General features: G+C 35.7%; 1 protein-coding gene across 5 annotated transcripts in view; it reads left to right on the top strand.

Annotated features, from left to right (window-relative positions):
• Positions 1 to 15207, top strand: part of TRAPPC9 (trafficking protein particle complex subunit 9) — a 534962-nt gene that overhangs the window by 254110 nt on the left and 265645 nt on the right. For all 5 annotated transcript variants that reach the window (XM_074898387.1, XM_074898390.1, XM_074898389.1 and 2 more), the window contains one exon: positions 8531 to 8684. In XM_074898387.1, coding sequence (XP_074754488.1) covers positions 8531 to 8684 — 154 coding nt within the window. The remainder of the gene's footprint in view (positions 1 to 8530; positions 8685 to 15207) is intronic.

Below are 15207 nucleotides of genomic sequence, written 5' to 3' on the forward strand. Positions count from 1 at the left end.
ATTTTAGAGCTGTGCTCATTTTCTGCTATATTAATCAAGCAAATTGGACAACTAATGCAACACAGCAATATGTAGGGCAAAATGTGCAAAGGTAAATCAATATAAACATGATGAGATACAAGTGAAGACAATCCTAGCTCTGCATATTGCTGAAGTTGGATCCAGGGCTGCTAAAGGCTGAGAGTATAATTAGCAATAGAAGCAACACCTTGGTTTATTTACCATTATTCTCTGGGTGGAGGGGTAGTGTTTGAGGCTATCACATTAACATTCATTAAGGATGTAGCTGTTAACAAGAATTGGTATGGCCAGTGTGGTCTTTCAGGCTGCTGCACTGCTCCGTGGGAGTTTGTTTTCTGAAAGTAGGTTATTTCTGAGCAGGCTTCTAAACACACGTTTAGGTGTTATTGGTGGAGGAAGTCTTTAATAAGCTTATGCATACAGTGTTTTGGGGGAAAAATATGGTTTAGGTGAAAATTCTGTGTATGTGTGAGATGTGTATTATTTCTATTAATAGTGCTGAGCAGTTGACTGCTGTGGAACCTGTACACCTCCTCAGGTGAAGCTTACACACCCTGGGAGCTAAAATTTAGGGAGCATGATTAAAGCTTCTTGTGCCCTCACTCATGTTTGTGAACATTATTCCTGGTACTAGTTACAAAATAAGCTCTGTAGGTCAAAACACGTGGACCGTGTTTCTACGGTGGGAGATGTTTGCTCCTGTACAAGTGCTTTAGTTTCTTAAACTGGTTATGTCCTGACTGTCAAGTTTGCTCTTTGGCAGGCTAGTTTAAGTATGGTGTCACTCAGAAAACAGACTTCTGGGACTTGACAATCTGTAATAAAATCTGTATAACTCCATTCTATATGGCAAAAGAGTCAGTGAGTCTGTGGCAAAATAAACATTTTAAAGTCCGTGGACTGGGCTAACTTTAATACAAGACTCTTCAAGGAACTAACCAAGGACTGCTCTGAACAGCTATTGGTTTTTTTAAAAAATCTGCAAAATGTGGAGGTCACATGTGTGATAGGAATATATAGGTTATGCATCTAGGAAGGGAAATTGGGAAACCAGTGACTTGAAGAAGAATTTGGTTATCACAGTAAATCATCTCGAGGTGAACTTCTGCTGTGGTGCTCTGGGAAAAGGGCAAATGTTATCTTTATATATATATAAAAAGAAGACATGTAGATTGTAAATTAAGAATTTGCTATGAATGTAAAGTCTAATTGTATCTTGAGGTGAAAGTCCATGGTGAAATTTTTACACTTGCACACTGAGCATTCATGCATGCTATAATTTTACCCCAAAAATGTTTGAATCACTTTATTTATGAGGCACTTCCTTTATGGAAAATAGTTGTATCTAACGTTCTGTATCACTTAATTTTCTCCTCTTTAATCAATCACTGAGATGGACTGCTTCATGCGTGGATGATTTCTCTAGTTGTATAGGCTGTTCTGATGTTCTGAGCACTGTGTTTCATTTTGAGCACTCTGAGTTTGGTTTTCTCTAGGGTCTCAGTATCATCTCTGAAGATAAATTTTCAGGTGTGTGCAACATGTTATGGTCATATTCCTTTAAAAGAGGAGCATTGCCATCAGTTGCAGTATTTATTGGGGATTTTAAAGCTTTTTCTTAGAGAAGAAAGTGAGTTGTTGCTCAGGGTTTATCACGTGCAAGAGGCTGTGAGACCCCTCTGAGGGTCTTGGTGTCCTACGTAGGTCCCACCCAGACCAAAGTGCACGTGTTCCGTGCCCTGGGACCAGCAACGAACATCACTGCTGGGACAGGACAGGGACCGTGCTGCGAAGTGATGTGGTGGTGGTTCCTGATCACGGTGCTCCTTACCAGTGTTTCTGGTTTCTGTGGGGTGTTCCAAAAGCAGAGACACTTGGTGGTTTTGTCCCATGTTCCTTGATGCAAGGTATGTGCAGTCAGAAGGAAGGTAAGGGTTGCAGAAGGTGGGTACCTGGCTCCTCCACTTGAGGCTACTTGGAAATGGAGCTCTGAACGTGACACACGTGCCTTATTCCACTGTACTTTTTCTCTTTGTATTTTGGGGTGGGCAATCTTCTCTATCTTTTCCTCAGAAGATTGAGAGAGCTGAAATGATAACTAGGCATGACCGTAGAGTGAGGTTTTTTTGGTCGTCTTTGTTATATCTGGCACAAAATTCTATGTTTTAAATTTACATGTTTTCTTTTGAACTTTCTGCCATATAAAGGCAATACTAAATTATACAAATGAGCAACTGAATATGAACATATATATTTTATAGATGTTTATATATATGAAATCTATTTCTCCGATTATTGATATTCCACTGAGAGAGAGGTAGGAGGTAGAGTATGGCATTATTTTGGATAAAGACAGGATTACAATATTTGCATAGTTCAGCTGTGATAAATAAAGGGAGGATATTCAACTCAATCTTCAGGTATTATCATGATTACGCTTTTCTAGATTTCCTAATGGAGTGAATGACTATTGGTTATTAGTCTCTTATGCCTCCTATAGAAATTGGTGTATTCATAGAGTAGGATATTACCATTAGTATTTTACATATCTCATTTCATTAAATAGCTAACAGGTTTGCTGCATGGTGATTGCCACAGAAGTCCAAATTATTTAAATGAGCAAGTGAAAAAAGGTGCAAGTTGAAGTTAATTGTTATGCCTCTTCATTTCCAGTTTCTGGTTTTCAGATTTGGAGTTTAAAAGCTAGATTTTCAGGATGCACAGTATAATCTAATTTAAACAGAAGATTTATGTAGCTAACTATCTCTTAACACTGTTCCATTTTCAAATATTACATTATATGCCGTGGAACTATTCTTTCCTAGTTTAACTTTTTATCATCTGAAATGTTGTGGATAAGTATAAGCTGTTGAATTTTACAGACTTCAGCACTATAGTTTGACTTTTATCTCCTCTTCAATTATTTTAAATAAATAATTAAGTTCTAAATGCAAATTTTTTAATTTAATTGACCATTCCAAGATTAATGGAAAAATTTATCTTTTGCTCTGCATAGTTCAGATATTAAAGCAATCCTTTTTCTTTATGAAGTCAGTTTTAGGCCAGGAGGAGACGTCATTACTTATGGGTTGCTTGAACTACTTACTTTTACAGTTGGATTTTATAGTAGTGAATGAAATGTAGACTGCACTTCTAAAACAGTGAAATAATTAGAAGCAAACACAAGATATATGTTAATTTGCATTACTTTTTCATTTTCATCTAGTGATACAGGTATATTCATCTGACGAGATTTGATTCTTGAGGTCCCTCTTTGCCTATAAATTGTTATATACTGGGATGTCACTACCATTTTTTATATAATATCAGCTGCAGAACTTGTATTTAGGGTGGAATTTATGTGTACCTGAAACATGATGTTATAAAAACATTATTACTGAGATTGAACTATGAAAGAATCAGGTGAAGTTTCTTTTTTTAAAGTAGGCTTGTCTTTATGCTTTTTTTTTTTTTTTTCCATTGTGAAATTGAGAGCAAGTGTGTCATCCTCACTTCTAGCTTTCCCTGAAGTCTAAAGACATTGACTATGTAGGGACTATTTACATACGTAATAGTAGTATGGCCTGGCTCTGTGTCCCTTCTGTCCACTTTTGTATAAGAAGGGAGGATGGACAGGAAGCATAATATTGAATGAAGTCTCCAACTGCTGCTTTCAGCTTCATTATGGAATGAGCTTTCAAGCTCATCTGTGACTGATAGAATTTAAATAGGTAGTTAGCCATGAGGAAGAGTTTTTAGGTTCGTGTTATACTGTTTCTTCCTAAAGATAATTGAATAAGAACTATCTCTAGATTTTATTCTCCCAACCTAAGCAGCAGTATTTTATTTTCTTAATGAAAGATGAAATCTAGTTATGTTAACCAGATTGCTGCTTTTCTCAATACCACGCTTGCTTTTAACCCTGTTTTATGTGGAGAGTGTTGCATATTTAATTTCACTTTATAGATTCATCCTCTTAGATGAGAACATCGAAGAGCTGAGGTGCATCGCTGGGGTTAGGGCATGCCTGGGACCTGCCCTCTCTCCTGCCAGGAACAAGGGCAGGAGTTGATAGCAGTACAAGCAATACTCTCTGACTGAATTTTTCACCTATTATTAATAATTTTATCTGCTACTTGCCACTTCGGCGAAACGGTTGGTGTTGCTTAATTTTAAGCGGCACTGCTTTAGTAAAGAGGGATGTGCAAGGTGCTGGCTCAGGAGTAGTCCTAATGCCATTTACAGGAAGCTTTTTTTTTTTTTTTTGCTTGATACAAAGTCCTTTCTCTTGTGCATTTTGTTGTCAGGACAGTACTAATATTTCTAGTAAAGTTGAAACTCATTTTATGAGAAGTGGTGAAATGAACTATCTGGTGTCTTTAATAATTCCATACTGTTACTTTAATAGAACTTTAGATAACTGTCATTGAAATGTCTGCTGCACCATCAGAAGGCTTGTCACTTTTTTCCCTGTAAGTCATCCTGACAGGTGACGTGAGATGATACCATGCAGACACATCAGCAGCATTGCCAATGAGCTGACCTTTTCCTCTTCATTCATTTAATTTGTATTTGAATAATTTGCATCCCTGTAATGATGCTTGGTTGTCTGAGTAGCTGTCACAACAGCTTGGGCTCGTTTCATGACAAAACCCAGTAGTTTCAAAACACGACTGTTTCATTATTCATGAAAACTGTTACTTTATCCCTCCTCCCGCACAAGCAAGGTTAGCCAGAGAGAAACAAAACCTGTTTTGCATTTGGAGGACTGGATATTAAATATTTTTACATAATGCCGTGTTTTTATATAAATATCTCATGATTTATTGAAAACTCTCCTTGTAGGAAATTTGGATAGCTATCCACACGGCGAAGGAGGTTAAAATGAAGTTCTAGTCCCTTTTCCTGGAGCACGTATACGTTTAAATGTTTGTGTTTTAAGATCTTTTATATTGTCCCTGATAGATAATTAGTGTGAAGGGCAAGGTACTGTGTATACAGTTACCCTTGTACAACACGAGCCATTATTATCCTAGCCATTTGTAATAAATTGAATGCCTGTTTCAATCTGAATTATCCTTTTTTACTTCTTTCTATATAGATTCTTGTATATCACAATAAATAAGAACAAATTTGGGGAAAAAAAAGAGGTCTAGAGAATGCTTGACAAGAAAGATAGGTTGTAAAGTAACTGCAGATTACTACAGCAATTTAAGTGGAGAAGGACTTCTACAGCTAAAATACGTTTCGGTTTCATTATTTTGATGCACAGCACAGTGACAAAGTTGTGCCATGGTCAAGAGGTTGCCTTGTGCTGCTTTCTGCTTCTTTTAGGATAAAGGCAATGTGATCTCTACAGATCGCTTAAAAATAGAAAAATCCTTTTTTTGGTTGGTGATTGTAACCCAGTGTCCATTTTCTCCTTCAGTCAGCTGGCTTTGGGAATTATTTGTCTGTTTGTTAATACCTCACTGGTGAAATGCATCTTTTGAGATGGGAAAAATCATATTAAAAGTGAAGCGAAGAAGCTGTGTTTGTGTAGGGGTAAATTTTTAAGGATGAGTGACTGATTTAGGTTGCAGTATTTATTTTTTGTTTTGATTTTTGTGTAAAGCCTTTGAATTTACTACACATTCCATAGGCTGAGGAATAAACATTGGAGCAATGTTATTGATAAAAAATGCAGAGAAAAAACTCAATACGAATATTTTTAGCACAAGAGGAAGCAGAATACCGATGATAAAAGGCATATATGTTTAAGAAAAAGAGCTAGGATTTAATTTTATCATGCTTTACTTTGAGTGTAACTGTAGTCTTGAAAAATTGTATTTTGTTTGTTGCTTTCATATATTCTGCTTATAGCTGTATTCATAATATTGTTTTGTGTGAAATTTTTCTCTCCATAGTTCTCTTTTACTCAGACCTCTTCACTTTCTAGCTGGCAAGTATGTAGTTGGGGGTGGTTTTGTATCTTCTCATGTGACAAGTGGTGTCACTGTGTTAAATACAGTATACACAGTATATAAATAAAAGCATGGTTAAAAAATTTGAAAAATCAGCAGAGGTTCTGAGTAGTAGAAGCCCTATTTACTGAAGTTTTCCATATCTTCAAGCTTTATAAAAGTTATTTCAAACAGAGCTGTACAGTGATCCATTGTTGAGAGTAATCTAGGCTGTATTCCTGAAGCTGATGTGGTTTTATTGTAGACTGTTGGGGAACAAAGTGCTTCCATGCATATTTAATTTTCAGAAAAAAAATTACCATATTGCCAGTAATGATCCATTAACAAAAAATGCAGTCTGAATGCCCTCAGTTATATATTAAATATTGTTAGGCAGGAATGTTTTTCTAATATATCATTCACTTAGAGAAGTGTGGCACAATAATTAGATGAGAGCTGTTTTCCAGGTCCATTGGGGGACGGATTTTAAATACGTTTGACTGTTCAGAAACTAAGATAATTTGTTGTCAAAACATAACTATAAGTAACTAACTGTGAGTATTTATGCGAGAACTATGTATATAATAGAAATCAAGTACTGGCTTTGCATCTGCTCATGTATCACAGAGTGATGAAGTGAGTGAAGTGAAAGCAAAAAGGGTTTCTTAATGTTCTGGTTGTGTCTCTCTTCCACATGCATTGTCCATGTAAAATCCAGGAAACTCAACCTGCATTTGCAGAATCAAATCATAGTTCGATGCCAGTAAAAAATGATGTTGTTAGTCATAGTTTCAGATCTGATTTTTTTTTTTTTTTAAATCCACCTCACAGATTGTATCTCGATGTTTTTCATTATTTCTGGCCCGATTCTGGCAGTTACTGTGATACACTTTTTAGCTCATTTTAGCTTTTTTATATGCCCAGTGCTTGATGGTCTTTGCATGCAAATGAAGAACTCTTAATGATCTCTTGCTGTAGGAAAAAATAGCCAAAACAAAAACACCCCTTAGAGAGGAATAGATTAATTCCTCTCCCTCTTTTGATTTTTGAATGTGAATTTCAGCAAAGATGCAGCCTGCAGGAGAGGTAGCTTGTAGAAACAGTAATTTTGCCGCCTTTGTCTCAGTGCTGTACTGGTACCTTTAATGATGAAGGTAGTCTTGGAACATTAACAGCTTCTCCCAAGTTGTCAGTTTTTGCTCAGGGTGAAGCATGATGAGCCTCTTTGAATTCATCTTTCCATAGTAAACTTCATAAGCTCTAGATTATTCCTTGTTCTTGTAATTGCCATCAATTTTCTCCCAGTTTCTTATAGGGTCAATTTTCTCTTAAATTAATGCTAATTATAGAAAATCTCTTCTGGTCTGGGGGGATTTCAAAGCCCTTTCTTGTTGACTTTTCTTACTAATATTTTCCTTTTGGCAACATTCATAGAATATGTTTCCCTCTTTATATGTAGAAATAGATAAAGGAGTAATAGTAATCCTGTGTTTTTGTGAAATGCCCTTCCCATACCCCTTCTTAGATTGTACATGCATTTCATTCTGAATGGTTTTTAAAGCTGTTGCTTGGTCTTGTGTTTTCCTTAAGTGCAAAGTCATCTCAAGAGCAATATATTTTAATTCGTCCCTAATTATTTTTCTATTTCAGATGATTCAGGAAATTAAAGCTGTTTTGGCAGCGCAGTATATTAGATCTGCTATAACCGCATTTCATATGATGTGAGCTAGTCTAAATTCCCTTTTAGATTAGATTAGTGATTCTAGTTTAACATATAAGTATTTAGTATGTATTATAGCGTAATATATTTAATTTAATTTTATTTTATGCCTTACTGTACATTTAATAAAGCAATTATTTAACCATTTACTACCAATGAATTATACTGTGTTATTGAAATTAATATTGCCTGTAATTCATGAAGATACATTCAGCAACATGGAAGTATCTTCTTAAAAAACAAAGGCCAGATTTAGGCCCTAGAGCTGTGGCTATTTTGCCTTTCCTTCCTCAGGTTTGTAAGGAAATTTTAAAGGAAAATTTAGGAAGTTGGCTTGTAAAAGCAATGAAGTGCACTTGGCTTTCTAAGTGCGTTACTGTTCACTTCAGGAGATACTTTTGTATATAGTATTTTGCTTCTCTTGTGTGTGGATTGACATTGATAAACTACTTTAAATAGTATGTTCATCAGCATTTGTCCCAGTCTTGTTGCTTTTTTCCAGCAAGTCTCAAGAACACCAGTGGCATTTACATACCAAGAATTAGCGCAGATGAACCTCTACAGAACCCCAATAAAGTCAATTGGTTGCAACTGCAAAACTCACAAAGGCATTAAGGTGTTGATTGATGATTTGTAAAAAAAAATAATCTTACCTTCTTAGGCTTAGATTTCTGTTTTCAGTAGCATCAATCATACAGTTTATGTATCATACAGAATAGATGCCATGGAGACAAATATACTCATATTGTAGTGCTTGGTTTCACAGTGCTCTGCATTTTCTGTAATATATGTAAGGTTCTTACAGTAAAAATCCTGTTTTTTTCTCTTTCTTTTCCCTTTGCTACAGTATGGCTATCCAAGTGGACAAGTTCAATTTTGAGAGCTTCCCAGACTCCCCTACTGATGGGACACAGTTTGCGAATGCAAAGCAGCTGGAAGAAGAAAGGCAACAAGCAAAAGGTCTGGAGATAAACAGCAAGCTGGATATTTGCTGGAAAATTATATCCTTTCATAAATACTTGCTTAAAAAATATATAAATAGATGCCCTGTGACACATTTTATTTTATAATTCAACTCACTTTATAGCAGTGTTACTGAAAAGAAAAGTAATTAGAACTATGAAGCTTATCATAATTATAGACTGTTTAAGGTTAATTGTGCTGTATATTATTTAGACAATGCTTGGGTCTTACTATAATGGCTTTTTTTGAGTCACTGAGCCTGCCACAAACCATGTGTGTTTTTCCCAACTTTTAGGGAACTGAGGAAGTATAGTTAGGATTGATGAGTAGTAGATTTATAGGGTCAAATTATTCTGTTCTCCTGCAAACCAAGTAACTGAATCATAAAGAAATACACGAAGCTGGATTTAGAGAGTTCTCCTATATTTAATTAAATTTGAGCAAATCAGAACATATTAAAATAATTTATTTCCAAGTCTTATTTACAGATTTAGTAATATCTAATATTGGGTAGCCTTTTTAAGGCTTAGAAAGGACATGGTGACTTAGTCATTCTAAACATAAAATCCCCCTAATCATTCTAAATGCAGTAAAATATTGCCTTGTGCTTATTAATAAGAAATTACATTCAGTTTAGAATTAAACCAATGGTGTTGCAGTAAATTTCATAATTTCCATAAAAAAATCTTGTGCTTGGCTTGTCAAAAATACACTTTTTCATTATTTTGATCAGGGAAATGTTCTGTGCAGCCAACAGCCCCCCAAGCCATGTGTTGATACTCAGCATCTTCCAGGAGATTTATATTTTTCACTCAGATCATCCCCAAATCCGCGTGATAGTGGGTGGCAGGAAATCAGAGAAGAGTGCCAATCACATCATGGTTTATCTTTAGAGATGTCTTTTTGTACTTTTAATTGTACGTTTATCTAGTGATCTGAAATGATTTTTCATTACTAATTATTAAATTAGCTGCACAGGATTAATCAAAGGCAAGACTTGAGACATAAATGAGATTCCTAGTGCCTGGTTCCATCCAGGCTCCCTAAGGAACATTTCAGAAAGAGTTCCATTTGTGCAAAAATGTCAATATTTAACCAGAATTCGCTTGGAAAATTTCTGTGTTATGGAAAGATATAAATATTCTTTGGTAGCATAGTTGAATTCTTATGCTGGAATTGAATGCATAGTTGTTAATAATTTTGTCAGGGTGTAAAAATACATCCTCATTCATTTCTGTTGCTGAGCAACACTGTTTACATCCATTCTGTGTTCTGTATTTGAACCCAGTTCTGAATCAAAACTGTCATGGCTGACATGTAAGTCAGTACCTTAGAAAACCAATAGAACAGGGCATGAATTCCGTGTGTTAAATTCAGTGCAAGCAATAGTTTCAATGTTTTTAAGTTTTGTTATGAATGTTCTCTCTGTTTCTAGAACTAAAACTATTCAAATGAAAGGCAATGATACGTGCATAAAAATTCTTGAAGTAACATGTACATTGTTTTCCAGATTTCATGTCCCAACTAGTCTCAGTTGTTCTCATCCTTTTATTTCTTACGGCAACATTTAGATGTGAACCAGTAAAAAAATTTCTCCTCTCACTTCTCCTAAGTTTGAGAAACTTCATTTCTGAGACACCTGTCCTCTCACCAGAATAATTTGACACTGGCCAGCAGAGTTTATTTCAGACATACTGATAAAACAGACACAGAGAAATGGAGTCATTGCTTAATGACATAAGCCTTGTTTTCCTTCAGAAGCCAGCCTAAATGCAGCCAAGAGATAAAAAATATTTTCGAAAATACAAAGGGGTATAGTTGATTACATTTCTTACTAGAGAAGGCATTTTTTCCTAAAGTCTTTTGAATGATAAGACCAAGCGATCTCCTTAGTGTCTACCCTACCATCTTTGAACTATTTTGAACTCTCCAGCTTTTCTCTGCTAGGCATATGCCTGAGAAGAGAAAGATATATTTTAGAGAACGCAGTTCAGACAATTTTGTTGTAAGTATTCTTATACTATTTTACAAGGGAAGGGCTATATTATTTGGCTTGCAAGTCCTTAAATTCTAGCTGTATTGGTTGCTACCATATGAAAAAATCATGTAAACAAATGCTTCATTTTTTAAGTGTGTGGATTACATTGGCTGCAGTGAAAAGTTAGTTATATGGAACTCCTGTGAGGGCCAAAAATAGTTCACAAAGGATGAGGATTTCAGGCTGTATCTGTCTGTCTTGAGGAGCATCAGAAGTATTTTCCAGTATGGAAAGTGCATTATCCATGGCTTTATCCATTGAAATATTCAGGGTTTCAAGTGATTAGATTTTCAGTGCTTCATTTGTGAAAATATTGTAAAACATGATCGACTTTCATATACTTTTGGAGGGCTGAAGGCAGGTAAAGGCAACATAGCATATTATTCAATTCAGCCTTTGTACTTTTTTGATGGAAGGAAAATTATTAAAAAAATAGACCTTATGAGAAATCTTAATGCTATGCCATTTCAACTAAGAAGAAATCTGGAATAATGGAGTTTAGTGTATGTTTGAGATTATAGATGTATTGAGATAAATTTAAAAAAATTGCTGTCTCATTTTTTAGCACCTGTTAGATCAGGTATGGTGTTAGCTTAACAACTGGGGTTTGTTTTGACACAAGATTTGAACAGACAGAGCACATGTAGTATTAAGGAGGCTAATATTTTCAAATAATGCTTCTCTTCATATTTTCTAAACATTTTTAAACAAAATTTTTATTTTCTTAAGGGACCATCTATGCATCCTGACTCATGGATAAAGGCATCTGTACTAAGTGTCCTTTAAAGTTTCTAGAGTGCTGTGTCTTGCCGAATGCTGTAAGATTTTAATCTTTTTACTAATACTCTGTACCTGACTTCTTCAAAAATAGTGAGTTACAAAACATCATGTTCCCCACATGGAAGATGAGCAAGTTAAACTTCTCTTTGTGATCTTTCCACGTTCTGTGTTAGACCCACCATAGATTATTACTCTTCAGAGTATTCCACTGGCTTGTGCCATCTACATTTTGACTTCAGAAATTCAAGTATGTTCAGAAGTATTTTAGAGAGTTTGGTCACCTGCAGGTGATCCTTATTTTTAGAAGAAAAAACAAAGATTTATCAGTGTTCTGATGGCAGAAGGGATTTTTTCATAGGAAGCACAGAAAAGTTTGGCTGGGGTAGAGCAAGGTTCAGTTTTATATGTATTTTACTTTGTCATAACTCTTGCTGTTACTTAATGAACAGTCCTTGCCTATCCTCTAGCTCTAGGTGCTTCTTGTCACCCTCCTGATGAACTGAGGTAATAATATCTTTGCCAGCAGACTTGCTAGTCTAGTGAGTCTGCTTTAAACTTGGTACCTTGCAGGATGGACCCCAAAGCCTGTAGAGCAGTGCAAGAAGGGGGAAGCATGGGCAGGAGAAAATGACGTGTTAAGGTCACCAAATCTACCCTGAGGTCTGATTGAGAGCCCATACCAGATGATTACACCTGAACTTGCAAAAGCATGTGGAGGAGGAATTAAGAGGTCAGTGTACAGGTGCTGGATGGCTTGATCAGGCACGTGCTGTGTGGGATCTGCTACTTGAAAATATGAAGATCCAGTTACAGGGGTGAGGTTTGATGGCAGCCTTGGCTACAGTCACCCTGAGATGGTGGAGTTTAACATCCCAAGGCAAGTGAGGAAGGGAAGTAGCAGGATGATGACTCTGGACTTTAGGAGAGAAGATTTTGGGGAACTCTTAGGCAGGATTGCACAGAACACTGCCCTCAGGAGCAGAGAGGTCCAGGAGAGCTGGTGGACCCGCAGGGACAACCATCTGAAAGCCCAAGAGCTGCATCAATCAGGGAGGTACATCCAACTCTTTAAGCAAGGCATATCTTGAGTTGAGCAAGTTGCAGCGAGGTAAATTCCATTTAGGTACTAGGAAAAATCCTTTTCACAGTGAGGGTGCTCAAACAGTGGAACAGGTTGTGCAAAAGTGCTGTAAAATTGATGTCTCTAAAGATTCTGAAAAATTCTGATGAGGCCTTGACCAAACTGATGCAATTTCAGTATTTTCCATGCTTTGAGCACAGGGTTGGACAGTGACTCCAGATTTGCCTTTCAATAGAAATTATTCTGTGATTTGTGCAGCCATGCAATGGGCTGGGTCAGAGAATGTTGAAAACTAAACTCTCTTTCCTCTCCCTGTCTCCTGCTCTCCCCGGGTTTGATTGCAGACAGAGAAATTTTCTCATGTACTGTGAAGGAATTGCTATTTTGGTGAAATGAGACTGTAACATTCTGTTGTAATTTTCTTGAAAATATTCTAAACCTAGTCCTAACAGCCTTTAAAAAATAAGACTTCTCAAGCCACCTTAAACATCATGTTCAATTTTAAACTTTTCTAATAGTTAGACATATTTTTCTTACTTCAGCATTAATTTCTGTGGTTTATATGAAGCCTGTCCTATTTTCAAAGTTTTCTTAACATTTTTGAAATTGTATTCTGTATGCCCCTTCCTCACTTTTTTCTTTTCTGTATTTAAACCTAATTGACAACCTTTTTTTCAAGGCACATTTTCTCAGTCATATGGCTGATGTTGTTCTGCATATAGTTATATTTTTCTTGGTATGTTGGATCCAAAGCTGGAAGCAATACTGCAGGGGAGGATTCTTATAGAATAAAAATTATACCTTCCACGTTTCAGATATGATGCTTGCTCTGAGAATTACCTTTGACTTCCTTTGCAAGCATCCCATGTCTGAATGACTTATTTGCATGTGGTCCACCATAACTGACTGAATAATTATTCCTAACTTCCATTTATATATTTGTTGATTCCTTCCAGGGTGATACTTGGAACTTTTCTTCACTGAATTTCATCTAAAGTGATCTTCGCAAGTTCCACTCATTTATTAAGCTTGTGAACACTGACATCTTTTCCAAATACATAAATTTTATGAATGTTTTTGTATTTCATCATCTAAGTAGCCAATCGGAATTTTGAAATTATTATGTACTGGGCAGAACCTTGAGTCAAATCATCTGATATGCTCTCTGGGCTTGACAGCACTGATAACTGATATTCAAATTTACTTTTGTGTTTATCTATTCAGCTTTTGATGATTTAACCTTGATCATAATTATGAATCTTCAGTTACGATAATATTACACGTTGTGGAACTTCTGTACATCAGTAACGGTTTTCTTAGAAATGCTTCAGTTGGATGGAGCTTTAGATTTCCATGCAGCTTCTTATGATCAGCAATTGTTTAGAAAAGTAACTATTATTTCAGAACCTCAATAACTGCATGTAATTAGTTTTAATAATGAAGTACCACAATAATAATCAAGCAGAAAGCTTAAAATATTTCTAAGGCCACAGTTATAAGTAAACTGTGATCATTAATCATTTAAATTTGTTTTTTATTAGTATAATTTTTATTTATAAACATTTGCTAATTTGTTTATAATTGTGTGTACGTTTCCACCTGTATCTATTTGCAAAGGAACTGAGAAATACATTACTGAAAATAAATCTTTTTAGAAGGATGCAAGATATGGAATGAGAGAGAAAAAACATGAGTAACTTTAAGATAGAAAACATTTTTAATAACCTATTGCCTTTTTAAGCAGTGGGTTTTAGATAACATGATGTGTTATAATTGTGGGTACCCAGCTAGATGAGGCAATCAAGACAGTATAAAAAACCAAAGTTTTCCTTGGGGAAAATAGCTAGTTCATTTGACTGTCATTCAGGTTTGCGGTATGACACAGTTTATATCATACAATCTGTTGCTAAAGAAACGTGAAATAAAGGTGTCTACTGTGAAAAATTAAGTTTTCATTTTCTTAAACAGCACCTGGTGGTTGTGTGTTCATTGGCTCTGAGGCCCCCATTGAAACTCATTTTATTGTGCAGCTGAAAATGCCTTGAACTGCCGTATGTGAACAGTTGCACTGGAAACTAGAAGTGAACTCTTTCAGTCCTGGCTGATGCATGTGGTGTTAATAACAAAAATTTGACTGTTGGAAATGAGGCCTGGGTCAACAAAGGCATTTAACAATCTGACTCTTACGGAAGAGCAGGTTTGTAATCACAGTGAGATTTCAGCAAAATGTTTGGAGGTTTGGTTAAGTAGCTGGATTCTACAAGGTCAAACTTAACTTTGGAAGTCTGTAGTTCTGTTTATCTGTGCAGTTTTTTTCAATGAATTTCAAATTCCAGATCTTATCCTTTTTTTTTTTTCTTTTATCAGGTTTGACTTTGAGCTAGTATATTGGCAACACCTGTTCCAACTACTTTGCTTTCACTGACTTCTAAAGGTTTGTCTTAAAAATAGGCAAACTCATGAGTTAAGCTTTTCTCTCTGTTTTTTCTCTGACATTTTATTACTGCATATTTTGGTTGCTTTTCATCTCCAAGGTGATGAGGTTGCTACGATGTTCAGTTTGTCTTTGCACTATAATGAGCAATTTTATATTGCGTGATATATAGTCAGGGGACAAAGATCAATGATGTGAAATTCCATGCTATTTGTGTCTATTAGGAAT

Source organism: Athene noctua, chromosome 2 (assembly GCF_965140245.1).
Source record: "Athene noctua chromosome 2, bAthNoc1.hap1.1, whole genome shotgun sequence".
Taxonomy (NCBI): Eukaryota; Metazoa; Chordata; class Aves; order Strigiformes; family Strigidae; genus Athene; species Athene noctua.